Source organism: Tiliqua scincoides, unplaced genomic scaffold, assembly GCF_035046505.1.
Source record: "Tiliqua scincoides isolate rTilSci1 unplaced genomic scaffold, rTilSci1.hap2 HAP2_SCAFFOLD_128, whole genome shotgun sequence".
NCBI lineage: Eukaryota > Metazoa > Chordata > Lepidosauria > Squamata > Scincidae > Tiliqua > Tiliqua scincoides.
The window spans coordinates 37,239-56,883 of record NW_027101380.1 but is presented as its reverse complement, the minus strand read 5'-3'; the positions used below and the strand labels follow the sequence as shown (position 1 = coordinate 56,883).

The following is a 19,645-nucleotide window of genomic DNA, read 5'->3' as shown; positions in this document are numbered from 1 at the left end:
GGCTGGTTATAAACATAAATGTATATGTAAACCTTTTAGATTACAGTGACCAAAATTTGCATTTAATTGCAGTGACTTAAAATGCTCTACCTGCTCTTTTTTCTATTCCTGCCTCAATTTATCCGTGCATCCTCAAAGGGTCTCTGCATAGCGACAGCTCATAGATCTGCATATAATTATTTGAAGCCAGGGAACTATCTAATTGGTGCTGTTTCATCTGTCTGTATGATTGCATATGCTGAAGAGTCCTTCAAGAACCAACCCCGTAATGCGATTAAACATACATACTCGTAAGTTTTTATGTTATTTGAATGAAATGCAGCTTTTCAGATTGTGAGAAGGGTAGAGCAACTGTTACCCTGCACATGCCCAAACTCATCTGATCTTGGAAGCTAAGCAGGGTCAGGCCTGGTTAGTACTTGGATGGGAGACTGCCTGGGAATACTGGGTGCTGTAGGCTTATACCATAGTCTTTCGAGACTGAAGGTTGCCAACCAGAAGGGTAGAGACAGCACAAGTGGCAAAATTTCAGGGTCTAGGAGAGTGTCTTAAGTTTACCCCACACCATTCCCAAAACATGCCCTTGCAGTTTTTACAGCAGAGGATTGGAAACACTTAAATAAAATGCACAGTCATGGGTGGCTTTTAGAGCTGACTGCACACACAAGTTTGCAGATCTCTACATAGAAAAATTTTTGTGAATAGGATCATTTTTTTCCCCTGCAGTGCTATTGGGAAATGTGTAGAATGGAACATGGTGTACTTGAGGAAGAGAGTGTGATATAACACCTTTCTCTTCCGGATGGTGATGGTGACTTCAGCTTGATTGATGTTTATCATGTTTCATCAAGTTTTAAACCGGCTACTCCAGTGGTTCCCAAACTTTTTAGCATCAAGATGCACTTTTTAAAATTACACTCTATTGGTGCCCACCTAGGTTTACCAAACTTTTTAGAAAAGGAGATCTGGAAAGAAATAATATTTATTTATTTATAATAACCAGAAAAAACCCCTCAAACATTCATCTCCCTATATTGTCACTTGTTTGCAGGAGCTGAGCTCTTTGCAGGTAATTAGCAGCTACAGTATCTGATTTTTGAAAAGCCTCAGGGCTTGAGGCAATTACTTATATGATCTTTCCATCACCCTTTGGGCACCCACCAAAAATCAGGTCGCGATCCACCAGTTGGTCCCGATTCACACTTTGGGAACAACTGGGCTACTCTGCTAGAACTGGGCATTTTGCGTTGCCAAGCAGCAGAGAGTAAGAACATACTCAGGTAAGCACCACCTTAAAAAAGATGCAGCCAAACTGGTGCGGGTGCAGTAGAGAGTGATGAGGATGATCAGAGGGCTGGAAAACAAGTCCTATGAGTAGAGGCGCTTGTTTCCAGTGAGTATGATAGGATTATAGCCTATGGGCCCAATCCAATCCAACTTTCCAGTGCTGATGCAGCCAAAGCAAGTGGAGCATGCACTGCATCCTGTGGTTGGGAGACAGTCATGGAGGCCTTCTCAAGGTGAGGGAATATTTCTTTCTTTGGGGTTGCATCAGTGCTGGAAAGTTGGATAGGACTGGGCCCTAATTCTTACTGAACCCAATGGGCTTACTTCTGAGTAAAATACTCAACACCTTTTTCAAAGATCTCTCCCTATGAGGAAAGGTTGAGAACTTAGTATGTTTGGCCTGGAGAAGAGAAGCCTGAGGGGGGATGTGATAGTGCTCTTCAAATACCTGAAGAGCTGTCATATGGAAGAAGGAACAAATTTGTTCTCAGCTGCCTCTGATAGTTGAAAAAAATCCAGTGGGTACAAACTGCAAGAGAGGAGAATCAGGCTGGATGTCAGGAAAAAAAAGTTATTGATGGTCAGAGCAGTTCAGCAGGGGAAGAGATTGCCGAGGGAGGTGGTGGGTGCTCTTCTGAAGATCTCCAAGCAAATGCTCGGCAGGTACCTGCTGGGCATACTCTAGGAGGATCTCCTGCTACAGGCAGAGGGTTGGACTAGAAGACCTTGTGGATCCCTTCCAACCATATGATTCTGTGACAAAAAGGCAATTTAAGATATTTCACTTCCACATAGGTTAGAGACAAGAAATTACCAGCATACCTTGGCATTGTTATTTGCCGTTGAGGAAATCAACCGAGATCCCAATCTCCTACCTAATGTCACCCTGGGCTTCCACATCTATGACACTGCCTTTCAAGCAAGATTACACTATGATAACCTTCTGTCCCTTTTGTCTGGAAAAGAAGACAGCTTCCCCAATTTCAAATGTGGTAAACAACCCAAGATTTCAGCAGTCATTGGAGGACTCAGTTCTGAAACGGCTATCCAACAATCCACCATGCTCAATCTCTACAAGCTTGCACAGGTAGGAATGAGAGGCACGCAGCACCAATTTATCAGGCAACATGCTTGTTCTATTTGATGCATCACACTTGAACACACACAAAAATCACACACAAAAGGGTGTCAGGAATGCAACACTCTTTTGGCAGATCTTCCACGTTCTCAGTGGCATCACTAGAATTTACGTTACCTGATGTGGGAGGCCAGCAAGTCACCCCCATGATGGACCTTTTTCCATGCAGTGGGCAAGGTGGGGCACATGGTGATGTACTATTGCCACACCCCCACTGGGTTTTTAACTATACCTTTTGATAGAACAGAGATATTCCAATGTGGATTTTTTCTTTTTCATTGCATTCTGCTGTAAATCACACATTGAATGGTATCTAACATGTTGGTATTATTCCTACAAATAGCGATTTTAGTGATTTTGGTCACTACTGTTGTCATCCCCCTGAGGGTGTCACTTGACTTATTGGTTCCATTCTGTGTATTGGTCCCATATTAAATCCTGGCACTCCAGTGCAGTTGCATGGTCAGGCAAATCTAGACCAGTGGTTCCCAAACTGATTTTTGATGGGTTGCGAAGAGCCTCCAATAGAAATAAAAATATATGATACAGATATAGAAATACAAATGCAGGCATGATCAGATAACTATTGCCTCAAGCTCTGAGACTATTCAAAATTCCGATAGCTGCTAATTGTCCTGCAAATAGCTCAGCTCCTGCAGTTTGCAAGGAGCTGAGGTTCGGCAGTTTGCAAGGTTGTGTAACTATAGGGAGTCAAATGGCTTAGTTGATGCCCCCTAATAAAGAATTCCAAAAAACTCAGAAGATGATGATGATGATGATGATGATGATGATGATTTCTTGGGAGAAATGTGGGAAAGGAAGAACAAAATTCATTAAAGTCATTATGAGAAATAGATCAAGTTTTTGAAAATAAATAAACAAATAAAATATTACTTGTAAGTAAATTATAAAAGTATTGTTTAATTTTAATTTTTTTTTTAGTCTCATAAACCTAAGTGGTTCCTGATAAAAGTGTCATTTTAAAAAGTGGGTCCTGATGCTAACAAGTTTGGGAACTACTGATCTAGACTATAATAATGAACCAGGTATATATACACGGTTCATTGTTATAGTCTAGATCAGTACATATATACTAATATATATATATGGATGTGTGAGTACTTATACTTCTACAATTTCTTATCTTTCTGTCAATCAATTTGGACTCTATATTTTATATTCATTCCTGACTGAAATGGTTTACCGCGGTAAAATTAATATCAGAAGCACACACAGAAAATGTAAGTGAGAACCGTTAAACCATCAACAGTTAGACACTTAAGCCAAATACAGGTTGGGTCTCACTATTCACGAGGGTTCCGTTCCAAGAACTCACATGGATGGCAAAAAACGCACTATAGCCAATCAATTTAAAAAACTAACTTTCTTTGCTCTGGTGATTTAAAAACAGACTTGATGACCTTTGTAATGCACACAGAGGCCATCAGTCTCTCTCCAGGCTTCACTAGGAGGCAGCAACCCCTCCCTTCACCAGGAGCCCCAGCAAGGGGGAAAGAAAGAATGGAGAAGGTGATAAAGTTGCCATTGAGCCTACTTTCAAGGGGGAAGGGAGGAGTGAAGCCTGCAGAGAATGATTGATGGATTGTCAGCCTGCTGCCCTCTCTGGCATTATTAAACGACTGTTGTACTTTAATTTAAAGGGCCCTTCTCATCAGCTTTGACACAGAAAAATCTGTGGATACTTAGGTTCTACCTGTAATCACTTGTATGACTGTCTCTATGCAACAGTAAAAAGCAGTTTTTTAAACGGTGATTTTAAAGGGGTGCATTTTTCCCCTTCTCCTGGGATCAGCACATTCCTTCTCATTTGCAGGGGCCATTCGTGTTGAGTCAAAACTGTGTATAAAAAATCCATGTATAAGAAGGCTGGACCTGTATAAGTTAAACCATTCATGGTAACAGTCACTGAAACAAAGACCTGTTCTGTTTTGCTCAAGACAAAAGTTTTAAGTTTAAAGCTCAGCAAAGGGGGAGATCTACTCACCTTTCCAGGGGAAGGGTTTCACAGTATTGAATCCACAGCAGGGGAGCTTTGACCAATGTTCTCATCAATGATGATGATGGAATAGATCACAAAAGTTCTACCTCTTCTCCCCCCCCCCCCCATCTTCAGCTCAGCTATGGCTCACTTCAGCAAAGATTGGGAGACAAAACTCAGTTCCCTTTTTTGTACCAAGTGGCCCCAAATGAAGATTCACAGAGCGAAGGGATAGTGAGGATCTTACAATATTTTCAGTGGACATGGATTGGACTCATCATTTCAGACGATGGTAGTGGAGAGGCGTTTGAACACCATTTGAAATCACTGCTCAGTTTGAATGGCATCTGTGTTGACTTCACAAGAAAGACCCCATTATTTTATCACCCATCTGGTAGCATATCCACCATGGGTTTCAAATGTGACATTCCAATAGTTCTTACTAAAACAAAAACCAATGTGATTGTTGTATATGGGGATGCACAGTCCATGAATGGTTTACAAATGATTATGAATGTCTATAAACCATATAAGAGGTCACCCTTGAAGAAAGTTTGGATCACAACAACCCGTTGGGACTTCATTTCAACAATAATTACTGGGGATGCAGATTTCAAATCCTTCCATGGCTCCTTGTCCATAGCAATCCACAAAAATATGGTGCCAGGATTTCAAAAGTTTCTCCAGACTTTTAACCCTTCCCAGCATGGAAAGGGTTTGTTCATGAAAAGTTTCTGGATTGCTTTGTTTGGCTGTTGGAATGAAAAATCTGCCATGCCCGTACCACTCTGTACAGAGGGAAAAAAGTTAGAGACTCTTCCTGAGACTGTGTTTGAAATGGACATGTCTGACAAAAGCTACACTATCTACAATGCAGTCTATGCCTTGGCACATACATTACATGCCATTCATTCATCCAGGCCAAGAACATCGGTAGAGACTTCCAAATGGAAACTTCACACCATGCAATCATGGGAGGTAATGACGGAACTGTGTTTATTGCGTTATTGAGACCTTCGGGAGAGTGTGTGGATGTGTTCAATGTAAACAGCAGTTGACTAAGAAGCTGATGTGCATTGGAAACATGATGAGGAGTTTAAATCTTTAATGTCACTGTAGTCCAATCTGGATTGACCCTCACTCGGAAAATATTTGTTGCAGGGATGGGAGGGATAGTCTCATTCCCTCTTAGCTGTTGGCTAGTGTTGGTCAGATCTGCCGAGGCTTTGCTGAACTTTACCTCTGCTTTAAACAAACCCAAATAAAAACTAGCTTGAGGTTACAAAAACAGTCCAGCCTAAGAGAACAGAACTAGGAGGGGAAGGGCCAATTCCCAACCCATTAAGAGCCCCATTAGGCTAATCCAAGCAGTCCGTTCAGGAGCCTGCAGAGTAGGTCACGCCCATCAGCAGCCATTTGCCTTCCTGAGCTTTTGTAAACTCACCTGGGAAGACCAGCCCCCTTTCAATCAGGAAGGAAGGAGGGGGGAGGAGCCAGCCAGGAGTATAAAGCTAGGCAGGCCATCGCATGAGGCTCTCTGCAGACGCGTGTGGCCTCTGGGACACCAAGTGCCTCTGGGAACTAAGTGCCAGGTAAGGCACAAGAGTTTAGCATCTGGGCGAGTTCAGCAGCAGGGCGAGGAGGCCAGGGCCCCATACACTGCCCTTCCTCTTCCCTAGAGAAAAGGGCTGCTATCCAGTGTACGGTTTTTAAAAGGACCCCTAAATAAAACAACAACAACAAAAAAAAAGCTATGCAGTCAGACAGCCAGCAGCAGGGTGGGGGCTATCCAGTGTTCTGCATCGAGTGCCACATGTATGATTATATGCCTCTGGGGCATAAGTCATGGGTGTGTCCTTGGTGCAAGGAGCTCCAGGGTCTCAGGGAACGCGTCCGCTCCCTTGAAGCCTTGGTGGCCGACCTGGAGAAGCGCAGGCAGCCAGAGGAGGACCGTGGGGAGACTTCTGGGGACGATCAGGCTTCGTCCCAACCTCAGGCGTGCAGCTCCTCGGCTGCCCGGGTGGGAAGTCTCGGGACTGGAGGACGTCATCCTGGAGAGGAGGGAAACAATCCCCTAGGGGGGATCCCTTCTCCAGGGGATGGGCCCGTATCCGAGCGCACTCGGGATACTCCTCGGCGGGAGGGGGGTCGGGGGCTTCTTGTAGTGGGGGATTCGATTATTAGAAACATAGAGAGGGGGGTTTGCGACGGATGTGAGGACCGCATGGTGACTTGCCTGCCTGGTGCGAAGGTTGCGGACATCACTTCTCGTCTAGACAGGCTGGTAGACAGTGCTGGGGGAGAGGTAGCGGCTGTGGTGCATGTCGGCACCAACGATGTGGGCAAGTGTAGCTGGGAGGTCCTGGAGGCCAAATTTAGGCTTTTAGGCAGGAAGCTGAAAGCCAGGACCTCAAAGGTAGCGTTCTCTGAAGTGCTACCTGTTCCACGCGCAGGGCCAGCTAGGCAGGCGGAGATCAGGGGTCTCAATGCGTGGATGAGACGGTGGTGTAGGGAGGAGGGGTTTAGATTCGTTAGGCACTGGGGAACGTTTTGGGACAAGCGGGGCCTGTACAAGAGGGACGGGCTCCATTTGAACCAGAATGGAACCAGACTGCTGGCGCATAACATTAAAAAGGTGGCAGAGCAGCTTTTAAACTGATCCCTGGGGGAAGGCCGACAGGAGCCGAGGGGCATCCGGTTCGGGACTCCTCATCCCTATGGGATGAGGATGGGGAGGTTAGAGAACAACAAGACAAAGGCAGGGTAGGAGAAGAAATTGGGAAAGGTAGGGTGATGGGATGTGATAGACGATTTGGCACGATGAGAGGATGTGGGGACAAAGGAGTGAATAAGCAGCCCATCCTAGGGCATTCCGTGTATAAATGCTTTTATGCGAATGCCCGAAGTCTACGAGCAAAGGTGGGAGAACTGGAATGTCTGGTGACAAGGGAAAATATTGACATAGTGGGCATAACGGAAACCTGGTGGAATGCGGAGAATCAGTGGGATACCGCAATCCCGGGCTATAAACTCTACAGGAGGGACAGGCAGGGGCGTGTTGGAGGTGGGGTGGCCCTTTATGTTAAGGAAGGGATAGAATCCAGCAAAGTAGAGATTGAAGGTGGGTCCGACTCCACCGTAGAATCTCTGTGGGTTAAATTACCAGGCTTGTGCAGCGATGTAATACTGGGGGCGTGCTATCGTCCTCCAGACCAGAAATCTGATGGGGACCTTGAAATGAGGAAACAGATCAGGGAGGTGACAAGGAAGGACAGGGTTGTAATCATGGGGGACTTCAATTATCCTCATATTGACTGGGTCAATTTGTGTTCTGGTCACGATAAGGAAACCGGATTTCTTGACGTGCTGAATGACTGTGGCTTAGATCAGTTAGTCACGGAGCCCACCAGAGGACAGGTGACTCTGGATTTAATTTTGTGCGGTACGCAGGACCTGGTTAGAGATGTAAACGTTACTGAGCCATTGGGGAACAGTGATCATGCTGCGATCCGTTTTGACGTGCACGTTGGGGGAAGAATACCAGGCAAATCTCTAACAAAAACCCTTGACTTCCGACGGGCGAACTTCCCTCAAATGAGGAGGCTGGTTAGAAGGAGGTTGAAAGGGAGGGTAAAAAGAGTCCAGTCTCTCCAGAATGCATGGCGGCTGCTTAAAACAACAGTAATAGAGGCCCAGCAGAGGTGTATACCGCAAAGAAAGAAGGGTTCCACTAAATCCAGGAGGGTGCCCGCATGGCTAACCAGCCAAGTTAGAGAGGCTGTGAAGGGCAAGGAAGCTTCCTTCCGTAAATGGAAGTCTTGCCCTAATGAAGAGAATAAAAAGGAACATAAACTGTGGCAAAAGAAATGTAAGAAGGTGATAGGGGAGGCCAAGCGAGACTATGAGGAACGCATGGCCAGCAACATTAAGGGGAATAATAAAAGCTTCTTCAAATATGTTAGAAGCAGGAAACCCGCCAGAGAAGCGGTTGGCCCTCTGGATGGTGAGGGAGGGAAAGGGGAGATAAAAGGAGACTTAGAGATGGCAGAGAAATTAAATGAGTTCTTTGCATCTGTCTTCACGGCAGAAGACCTCGGGCAGATACCGCTACCCGAACGGCCCCTCCTAACCGAGGAGTTAAGTCAGATAGAGGTTAAAAGAGAAGATGTTTCAGACCTCATTGATAAATTAAAGATCAATAAGTCACCGGGCCCTGATGGCATACACCCAAGGGTTATTAAGGAATTGAAGAATGAAGTTGCAGATCTCTTGACTAAGGTATGCAACTTGTCCCTCAAAACGGCCACAGTGCCAGAAGATTGGAGGATAGCAAATGTCACGCCTATTTTTAAAAAGGGAAAGAGGGGGGACCCGGGAAACTATAGGCCGGTCAGCCTAACATCCATACCGGGTAAGATGGTGGAATGCCTCATCAAAGATAGGATCTCAAAACACATAGACGAACAGGCCTTGCTGAGGGAGAGTCAGCATGGCTTCTGTAAGGGTAAGTCTTGCCTCACGAACCTTATAGAATTCTTTGAAAAGGTCAACAGGCATGTGGATGCGGGAGAACCCGTGGACATTATATATCTGGACTTTCAGAAGGCGTTTGACACGGTCCCTCACCAAAGGCTACTGAAAAAACTCCACAGTCAGGGAATTAGAGGACAGGTCCTCTCGTGGATTGAGAACTGGTTGGAGGCCAGGAAGCAGAGAGTGGGTGTCAATGGGCAATTTTCACAATGGAGAGAGGTGAAAAGCGGTGTGCCTCAAGGATCTGTCCTGGGACCGGTGCTTTTCAACCTCTTCATAAATGACCTGGAGACAGGGTTGAGCAGTGAAGTGGCTAAGTTTGCAGACGACACCAAACTTTTCCGAGTGGTAAAGACCAGAAGTGATTGTGAGAAGCTCCAGAAGGATCTCTCCAGACTGGCAGAATGGGCAGCAAAATGGCAGATGCGCTTCAATGTCAGTAAGTGTAAAGTCATGCACATTGGGGCAAAAAATCAAAACTTTAGATATAGGCTGATGGGTTCTGAGCTGTCTGTGACAGATCAGGAGAGAGATCTTGGGGTGGTGGTGGACAGGTCGATGAAAGTGTCGACCCAATGTGTGGTGGCAGTGAAGAAGGCCAATTCTATGCTTGGGATCATTAGGAAGGGTATTGAGAACAAAACGGCTAGTATTATAATGCCGTTGTACAAATCGATGGTAAGGCCACACCTGGAGTATTGTGTCCAGTTCTGGTCGCCGCATCTCAAAAAAGACATAGTGGAAATGGAAAAGGTGCAAAAGAGAGCGACTAAGATGATTACGGGGCTGGGGCACCTTCCTTATGAGGAAAGGCTACGGCGTTTGGGCCTCTTCAGCCTAGAAAAGAGACGCTTGAGGGGGGACATGATTGAGACATACAAAATTATGCAGGGGATGGACAGAGTGGATAGGGAGATGCTCTTTACACTCTCACATAATACCAGAACCAGGGGACATCCACTCAAATTGAGTGTTGGGCGGGTTAGGACAGACAAAAGAAAAAATTTCTTTACTCAGCGCGTGGTCGGTCTGTGGAACTCCTTGCCACAGGATGTGGTGATGGCATCTAGCCTAGATGCCTTTAAAAGGGGATTGGACGAGTTTCTGGAGGAAAAATCCATTATGGGGTACAAGCCATGATGTGTATGCGCAACCTCCTGATTTTAGGAATGGGTTAAGTCAGAATGCCAGATGTAGGGGAGAGCACCAGGATGAGGTCTCTTGTTATCTGGTGTGCTCCCTGGGGCATTTGGTGGGCCGCTGTGAGATACAGGAAGCTGGACTAGATGGGCCTATGGCCTGATCCAGTGTGGCTGTTCTTATGTTCTTATGTTCTTATGTCCTATCAGTCATTCAATCTTGTCTTTCATGTTTTGAATACTCTAGGTGCATGCATGTTGTTGTTTTTTTGCAAATATGTGTAACAATTTCTTAAGTAAATGCAGCAAGGTATGAATGAGTGAACACTGTATTCCACGGGAGCCAGGAAGTAGCCAGAGGTCTCTGCGTCTCCTTCCCCCAAGGAAAGCCACAGGCCCCGCAATGGGACTTCTCATGTCTGCACTGGATATTTTGTTCGTGCAGATGAGAAAACCTCCATGTTGGGCTTTGCAGCTCAACTCAGAGGATAGGATCAGGCGGAAAAGAGCTCTGCCAGTCCCATCTCCCTCTTGGGCTGGTCACTCACCCTGCCCCACTCTCCCCCACCCCAGAACAACTCCCCCTCGCCCTGAAAAGCTCACCTTTGGGCTTACATTTGGGGGCTCCTGCAACCTTCCCATTCAGTGCTAAGGCCAAGCACTGACGCGCGCTGATGCAGCACAGGTGGCCTCTCCACCCTGGGTACTGCAGACATTCCTTACAGCATGTTTGCAACACCCAGCGTCGGTGCGGAAGCTCAGTGCCTGTACTCATATTACACAGGATTGGGCCCTTAAACCAGGATCTCTGAGCAGCTGTTCTCAGACTTCAGGGTGGAAATTTTGCTAGTGAGTCTTCTCTGTTCAGCAGAAGAGGATGTGATAGTTGCATTGAGGGCTCAAACCTACCCAGATTTCCAGTGCTGATGCATCTGCAGAGCACTGCTGAGGTACCTTGTGGAGTCCTGTGTGACTACTCTGCCACTGCAGGAGGCAGCACACACCTTGTTGGCATGTCTGCCTCCATGCTGGTACTCTGGATAGGATTGGGCCTAGCCCCCAAGAAAAAAGACTGCAGTCTAGGCAAACTAACACATCAACTGTTTGAATCCTTCTCATGTTATCGCCTGAATGTGCTTCAGTGAAAGAAGGGATTCAGTCTCCAGTGCAGGAATTTACATTTGTGGTATGGTATTTGTGGTATGGAAATCTTTCCATAGTTGCAAACACTTGCTGCAAGGGAGTGGCGCCAGGATGCAGTGCTCTTGTTGTCTTGTGTGCTCCCTAAGGCACCTCGTGAACTACAGAAGCTGGACTGGATGGTCCTTTGGTCCTGATCCAGCAAGGTTCTTCTTATGTTCTTATGCTCTGGTTTTATAAATCCTGAGATCTGATCTTCATTTCCAGCTTCATCCATTTTTGAGAACAATTCATTTCAACAACAATGCTGGGAATGAAGTGTTTTTCAGTGAAGGCATGGAATTCTCCACTGGATATGACATTCTGAACTTCATCACTTTCCCAAATAAATCCTTCATCCGAGTGAGAATTGGGAGGATGAATTCTCAGGCCTCCTCCAACCAAGGGTTCACCATTAAGAAAGAGACCATTATTTGGCCTAGCAGCACCAACCAGGTGAGTGTTTCAGATTCTGATTTCCTGTGGAAGCTATTTTATTTCATCCATGCCTCTGGCTCTCTGATTTTTCCAGTTCAGGTTGAGTACCCCTTATCTGTAATTCAGAAATACAGAATATTCCGAAATCTGGAACATTTTTGAGCGTGACTTTTTTCTCCTAAAGAAATAAAATCACAAACTGTGTTTCATGCACAAACCTTGTTTCCTGCACATAATTATTTTTTTTTTTAAAATTACCTTCAGGCTATTTGTGAATGTGTCATATGAAATATCAACAAATTTTGTGTTTAGACTTGGGCCTCATCCCCAACATCTCTCATTATATATTTGCAAATATTGTGAAATATAGAAAAATCTGAAACCCAAAACACTTCTGGTTCCAAGCGCTTTGGATGAGGGATGCCCAACCTGTATTAGTGCCACAGAACTGATTCCGGCACATACCACATGGACATTTTCGGGGGCCCTCCCAGATGCCCTGACCCCCAACTTACCCTGGAGCAGGCACCCCATGCCCAGGGTGGGGAGGCTTCCCTGCCCTTGAGGGGGGCAAAGAAGGTTGGCTCACCCCAACCAGACAGAGGGGGCTGGCAGGGCAAACAAGAAAACAAACCAGGAACAGGAAAGGCCTTTTCTGCCCCACTTGGGGGAAGGGGAGGGGCCAAAAGGGGGCCAAAAGGAAGCCAGGGATGAGAGGGGGCAGTGAAGCAGGGAGCTGTGAGTTGAACAGCTCCTGCTACCAAGCCAGGTGTGGCAGCTCTGCTAAGGAGGAGGACAAGGGTGCTGGAACCCCTCCCCTCTCCAGCCAATCTGAGGCCTCCCTGGGGGTGGGACAAGCCTGCTCCAGGCCCCTCCAGGGCTGGGCCCCTCCAGACATCTTGTTCCTGTTAAAGGTTAGGCCAGCCATTTTCAACCACTGCACCGTGGAACATTGGTGTGCTGCAATCTGTTTGCAGGTATGCCTTGGGAGTGCCTTGGTCATTCATTAGTAGGGCAACTGGAGGATATGAGCCCCTCTCCACTGGCAGTATGGTGTGCCTGGTCAATTGTGAAAAATCTACTGGTGTGCCTTTAGCGCCTTCTCAGTGTGCTGTGAGATTAAAAATGTTTGAAAATCGCTGGGTTAGGCTTTTCAGAATATATTCTTAGCCTAGGATGTATGGATATCTTCAAACTTTGGGTTATGATGTGTACATGTACTGATAAATTAGGCACAATTTAACTGCGCTGTCTCCGTATTGTGATCAGGGGTCTCCACATTCTGCATGTTCTGAGAGATGTCAGCCTGGATGCCACAGAAGAGCTCGTGAGGGAGAACCAACCTGCTGCTATGACTGCTTGAGATGCCCTGAAGGAACCATTTCAAACCAGACAGGTCCGCCATTCAGGAACCTCAGAATATACATGGGGACACTTGATAACTATGCTTTCGTCCTTCTCCTTTTCATCCCTGGCACTGAAATTGACATCTCAGGGATTCATAGTCACTGCCTCAGTTCATGTCTGGCTGTGATTTTAATCCAAACCGTACAACATGATGCCTTAATGCACCGGCAAATCCCTCCCCCCTCCTATTTATTTATTTTTCACATTTTCTACCACCCTTCCATGGGGCTCAGGGTGGTGCACATTGTTCCTCCCCTCTTTTTGTCCTCACAACAGCCTTGAGAAGTAGGTGAGGCTGAGCGATAGTGACTGGCTCAAGGTCAGGCAGGAAGCTTCTTGACTGAGCAGGGATCTGAACCTAAAAAGACCTGGTGTAGGTCCAAGGACATGAATTGGACAGCAGGTAGCCTATGAAAACAAAAGAAAAAAGTGTTTTTTTTTACCTCCCCTAGGCTGTCTGGTTTCCCCTCCCCCCCAGCCCATAGCATGGAGTGTGGTCTCTGTCAGCAATAGTAGTGTAGCTAAGGCAGGGCCAGGGGATACAGGGCCCTGGGTACCACATCTTGAGGGGTGTCAAGCCAGGGGATCATTCACAGGCATTCAGAGTGATTGAGGGCCTCCTTGCCACAGCAGTAGCTTCTGCACCCACTTCGTGGACACTCAGGACTGTTACGCACTGCTCTGAGCGGCTGATGGCTTTTTCGCTTTCCTCCCTCTTTTTGGAGGAAAAAAGGCCAAAGAAGCCATTGGAATGCTCAGATTGGCACACAACCACTCTGAGGGGTTGCAGGACTCAGAATGGTGGAAAAAGCAGTAGGACGCTCAGAGCGGCACTCAGCCTCTCTGAGCATGCTGTAACCTGGAAGTAATCGGCAGTGATGTCATCACGTCACCACAATTGCTTCCAGTTCAGGTATGTCCAGGAGGTGACATCGCAGGTCAGGGCCCTGGATACCAAAGGGGCCAACTACGCCTCTGGTCAGCAGCACTGCCCTCTCTGGACACGGACGCAGACACACACAGAGCCACACAGATTGCTTCCAGGTCTCTTCTCAGACCTGGACAATTGCTTAGACCTGGACAATTGCTTCTCAGACCTGGACAATTGCTTCCAGGTCCAGGACAATTGCTGATTGTCCTGATACTACCGAACTACCTAACTGAACTACCAAACTACCGAACTACCGAACTGATACTACCGAACTACCGATTGCCCTGATACTACCTAACAGGGATCTTTGAGGGCTCTAGGGTTCAGAACCAACAACTCTGAGCGCCCAAAACCCTGGGAGTGAGACCAAGTATACAACACACAGGAAATTAGAATCTGAAACACTCACCTGGTTGATGCTGCTAGGCCAAATAATGGTCTCTTTCTTAATGGTGAACCCTTGGTTGGAGGAGGCCTGAGAATTCATCCTCCCAATTCCCACTTGGATGAAGGATTTATTTGCTTCCAGGTCCAGGACAATTGCTTCCAGGACCTTCTCAGACCTGGAAAATTGCTTCCAGGTCTCTTCTCTTAACAGCCGCAGGAAGTCCTCCTGGAATGGATCTCATCTTTTGGGATGGGCACATCAGTCACTCTTGTCTCTTGAGCTGGAACATTTCATTTCAGCTGCACTGAACTGGAACACCTTTGTGTGATACACAGGCTGCTTTTCCATGACTAGGTGTCTCTTTCCTTGACTAGATGTCTCTTCAGCCTTGACAAAGCTATAAACACAATATAATCATCTGGTTTTGAGATGTCCCTTATTGTGACTGGTTTAGCCAAATGCCAACTGCTTTCCTTCTGCTTCTTGACACCGCTTCACTGACACTCCTCACACATGCATCAGTTATTCTAATTCCCGTAGTATCAGGAGGTAGCAGAATATTTCAAGGGAAGAGGGTAAAAAGTGAGAGAGTGATAAAAAAAATATATGACCTAGTAAGTAGTATCCATATCTGTTTAGACTCAGAATAGACGGTCTCTTGGCATAATGGATACCTTCTGAAACCTGATAACTCCTTCAGTAAGGTGATAATTTTCAACTACACCCTGGGCCCATGAGGTAAATTGTACATGTGCACAGGTTCAAAATGGGAGCCCAGGAGCCAAAGGAAGGGGCCTGACAATTTCCTGGGGTTTTTCATTTTCCAGTCTCCACAGAACCCATGTGGGGTGGGTGGGTGAAGGGGATACACCATACTTGGGCCTGGGGTCAAAAGGGGGGTCTGACTGGCAATCGGGGACCCAGAAATTTCCTGTAATTCAAAAAAAAATTACATATATTATGTAGACTGGCATTCACATTTTGTGTAACCCTACATAGTTTTATATATCCTAATTCATAGAAATTGTAATCCAATCAGAGTATGACTTTATGATCCAATGAAGAAAGGAAGGAGTTCAAATGATATCCCGGCAGGGGAGATGATTAGGATTGGCCTCAGTGAGTGGCATGAGACTGTCTTCTCTTTTCAGATGCATCTCACTGTGACAAATGCCCAGAAGATGAGCATCCCAGCAAGGATCACAGCCACTGTATCCCCAAAGTCATCACTTATCTAGCATACGATGAACCTTTAGGCACTGTTCTGGCTTCCACTGCATTGGTTTTCACTCTGCTCACAGCTGTGGTGCTTGCAACTTTCATCAAATATCGGGACACCCCCATCATCAGAGCCAACAATCGGGATTTCACTTACCTTCTGCTCATCTCCCTCTTGCTCTGCTTCCTCTGCTCCTTGCTGTTCATTGGACAAGCAAGCAGGTTGACCTGCCTTTTTCGACAGGCTGCTTTTGGAAGTGCCTTTTCTCTTGCTCTTTCTTGTGTGTTGGGCAAAACCATCACTGTGGTTCTTGCATTCGCAGCCACAAACCCAGGAAGCAAGATGAGAAAATGGGTTGGGAAAAAACTACCCTTTTCCATTATCCTTGTTGGTTCTATTGTTCAGGTTGGCCTCTGTGTCATCTGGCTGGGCACCTCTCCTCCATTCCCAGACCTTGACATGTTCTCCCAGCCTGGTCAGATCGTAGTGGTATGTAATGAGGGCTCAGGCACCATGTTCTATCTTGTTCTGGGCTACATGGGCTCTCAGGCCTTCATTAGCTTCATGGTGGCCTTCTTAGCCAGGAAGCTGCCTGACACTTTCAACGAAGCCAAGTTCATCACCTTCAGCATGTTGGTCTTTTGCAGTGTGTGGGTGTCCTTTTTTCCAAGCTACCTGAGCACGAAAGGGAAATACATGGTGGCTGTGGAGATCTTCTCCATTTTGGCCTCCAGTACTGGGTTACTTCTTTGTATTTTTGCTCCTAAGGTGTACATTATTTTGTTTAGGCCAGTCATGAACACCAGGGACCAATTCTTTAAGAAAAGGAATTCTACTAAGTAACTCCTTAGAGTCGTGTAAAGGCCCATGGCTGTGGCAAGGGTTGGAGGTTCTTTTTGGTTCCAATGAAGAAGGGAGTCCAATCCTAGCTTGTCATAAAACAGCTTTATTTATCAAAAATCTGAGAGCATCAACTTACAGGAGCACTTTCAGGCACAAGACTTACAAAACTCTAGGTGACCCACCGAGCCAGCAAGTCCCAGGAGCAAAGAATTGGCTGAACAGAGGGACTTATATAGGCTATAGGTTACTAAAAATATCAGCACAATGAGCAAGAACAGGCTAATTGAAAACAGAGTGACATATGTTGCTGAAATATAAACTATGCATTATTACTCTTTCCAGAATTCTCATCATTAAGAGTTATGAAGCAGGTGCAATGAAAAGATTGTTGTAGGCCTTAGTCTGGGAAAACACTGTGCATTAACAGCCCAATCCTAGCCACACTTTCCTGGGAGTAAGCCCCATTGACTCTAATGGGACTTACTTCTGAGTAGACCTGCATAGGATTGGCCTCCTGGTCAGCTGCAGGTCAGGTCATTTGCATTTGGGCCCAACTTCTCACGGGAATGTTGCAGAGATTTCCAGCGAAAAAGCAGACGGCTTTCTGAAAATGGAAGGCAAGGAGAGAAGATGGCCGCCAGGCCTTGCACCTGCCATTACAAGTAATTTGGAATGTTAGCAATCCCCGCTCAGTCTATCATGTGATGACCAATATTAGTAAGTCTGGGCTCTTCCAATCGGGGTGCTCTGTGTCCCCTGCTTCTCTTGAGAAATGGAACTAATTCTGGAATGAATCCTCAGGTATAGGATAGTCATTTGTACTATAACCCATTCTCTGGTTGACTTCTTGGCAATGGGTGCAGCAGAGTCAGTCATCTTACAGATTCATGTACCTGTACAACTCCCTCACTAGTTTTTAGGAAGAACATTTTCAAAAACCCGTAGCACTGCATGTTGAGTGCAGTGGAGTATTGGGTCAGCTATGCGTGTCTTATTAGGGAATCTGCAGCTGTGACTTTTTGAGCTCAAGTTTGGGGATCTTTGGACTCCCTAGGGGACTTCAGAGTCCACCAGAAGTTGGAAATTTGATTGAGTGAATGCGCCAGAAAGTCAGATAGCAAGTGACTTTTCACCCCCAAACTGTTGATGGAGGCTACTGGGGTCTTCTTCAAGCCATACCTATTGCAGCAAGAGACAGTACTTTTTAAGGTGATGGAACTTACGACTTGGGGCAGTTGCCCTTGCTAGCTCCTAGTTAAAGGATGGGGAGACATGTCCAGTGTTTCATTATAGGCTGGACATTGATGAAAGATCAGAAAGGATCTTGAGATACTTAACAGAAAAATAGGAAATATTGGCACAGCTGTAGAAGGCAGCTACTTCCTAACTGTGTTCATTAAACTCTATTGGAATAGTCCCTGGCTGTAAGTGACAAGGCATACAGCGTCTGCAGTATAATAGCAAGCCATCTTTGCAATGTCAGATTGGGGCTGTGGCCGTGCTTGGTCTTGGGAGAAGGGGAAGGCTCCCTGCAGATTTCAGGATGCCTCCTTTCAAAACGAAGCAGCCGGTGTCATGTCGCAGTTGGGTTTTGGAAAGGGATAGCATGAGGCAGAAGGATTGGTCAAAGAGGCCCAAATAACTTCTCCAGAGACTTCTTAGCTCAGGGGTGCTGGCTGAGACCCCCATAAGTAACTACAACAAATTCAACCTCCAAAGCTTCTTGACTTGTTAAGCTGTGCATGATGCAGTTTGGAGCTTCCTTGATGCCACACCACAGGCTGAAGTGGCATCGCCTGGGCTGTCTGGTTTACCTCGCCTGGGCTGTCTGGTTCCCCCTCCCCCCCAGCCCATAGCATGGAATGTGCTCTCTGTCAGCAATAGTAGTGTAGCTAAGGCAGGGCCAGGGGATACAGGGCCCTGGGTACCACACCTTGAGGGGTGTCAAGCCAGGGGATCATTCACAGGCATTCAGAGTGATTGAGGGCCTCCTTGCCACAGCAGTAGCTTCTGCACCATGGACACTCAGGACTGTTACGCACTGCTCTGAGCGGCTGATGGCTTTTTCGCTTTCCTCCCTCTTTTTGGAAGAAAAAAGGCCAAAGAAGCCATTGGATGCTCAGATTGGCACACAACCACTCTGAGTGCTTGCAAGAGGGGTTGCAGGACTCAGAATGGTGGAAAAAGCAGTAGGACGCTCAGAGCGGCACTCAGCCTCTCTGAGCATGCTGTAACCTGGAAGTAATCGGCAGTGATGTCATCACGTCACAATTGCTTCCAGTTCAGGTATGTCCAGGAGGTGACATCGCAAGTCAGGGCCCCAGATACCAAAGGGGCCAAATACGCCTCTGGTCAGCAGCACTGCCCTCTCTGGACACGGACGCAGACACACACAGAGCCACACAGATTGCTTCCAGGTCTCTTCTCAGACCTGGACAATTGCTTCCAGGTCCAGGACAATTGCTGATTGTCCTGATACTACCGAACTACCCAACTGAACTACCAAACTACCGAACTACTGAACTACCGAACTACCGAACTACTCTGTCTGAATAGTAGACAGAGTAATGGAGAAAAACTAATAACATCACTTTCTCGTGCTTCTTAAAGTTGCTTTTGCACAGCAGGCTTTGAAAAGGGTGACCCAAATGCATGTTAGCACCATGTTCCCAAGGGCCTCCATTTGTAGAGGTGGAATATTTTCTGAGTACAAAATATCAGGGACAAAGGTAGAGCTCTCAAATTCAAGAACTTGTAGTTTGGGCACTATTGAACATCTGGCTAGCCAGACACAGGATGCTTGTCTTCACACCTCCCAATGAGCAGAAAGGCCTTAACTGAAGTTACTACACAAAATCTTCCTTTATCTGCTCTACAACACAGAGTATCTGAGAAAGAGGCAAAGAGAGAGAGTGGCAATTATCTCCCCTATAATTAACAGTTATGTGATTAATTCCCTGCCATGCAAATCCCCCTCCCCAGGGATTTTGAGAAGCAATTTTCCAGGGTCATAAACAAAAAACAGATTCATCAGTTGTAGAACGTAATCATGAAATGGCATAAACAGTGATGTTTCTGATAAATGCTGGCATTGCTGGGCTCTGCCATTACCAGTCTTGAATAACCTATAATATGATGACTGTG

The 19,645-nt window shown here is 46.3% G+C and overlaps 1 protein-coding gene and 1 pseudogene across 1 annotated transcript; both read left to right on the top strand.

The window, feature by feature from the left end:
- Positions 1-340: 340 nt before the first annotated feature.
- LOC136635907 (5S ribosomal RNA) lies at positions 341-460 on the top strand (annotated as a pseudogene).
- Positions 461-11,572: 11,112 nt separating this feature from the next.
- Positions 11,573-16,501, top strand: LOC136635904 (vomeronasal type-2 receptor 26-like). Its single transcript, XM_066610987.1, has 3 exons — positions 11,573-11,731; positions 12,983-13,109; positions 15,591-16,501. Exons 1-3 carry the CDS (start codon positions 11,573-11,575, stop codon positions 16,499-16,501), a joined length of 1,197 nt encoding a protein of 398 aa, XP_066467084.1.
- Positions 16,502-19,645: the final 3,144 nt, after the last annotated feature.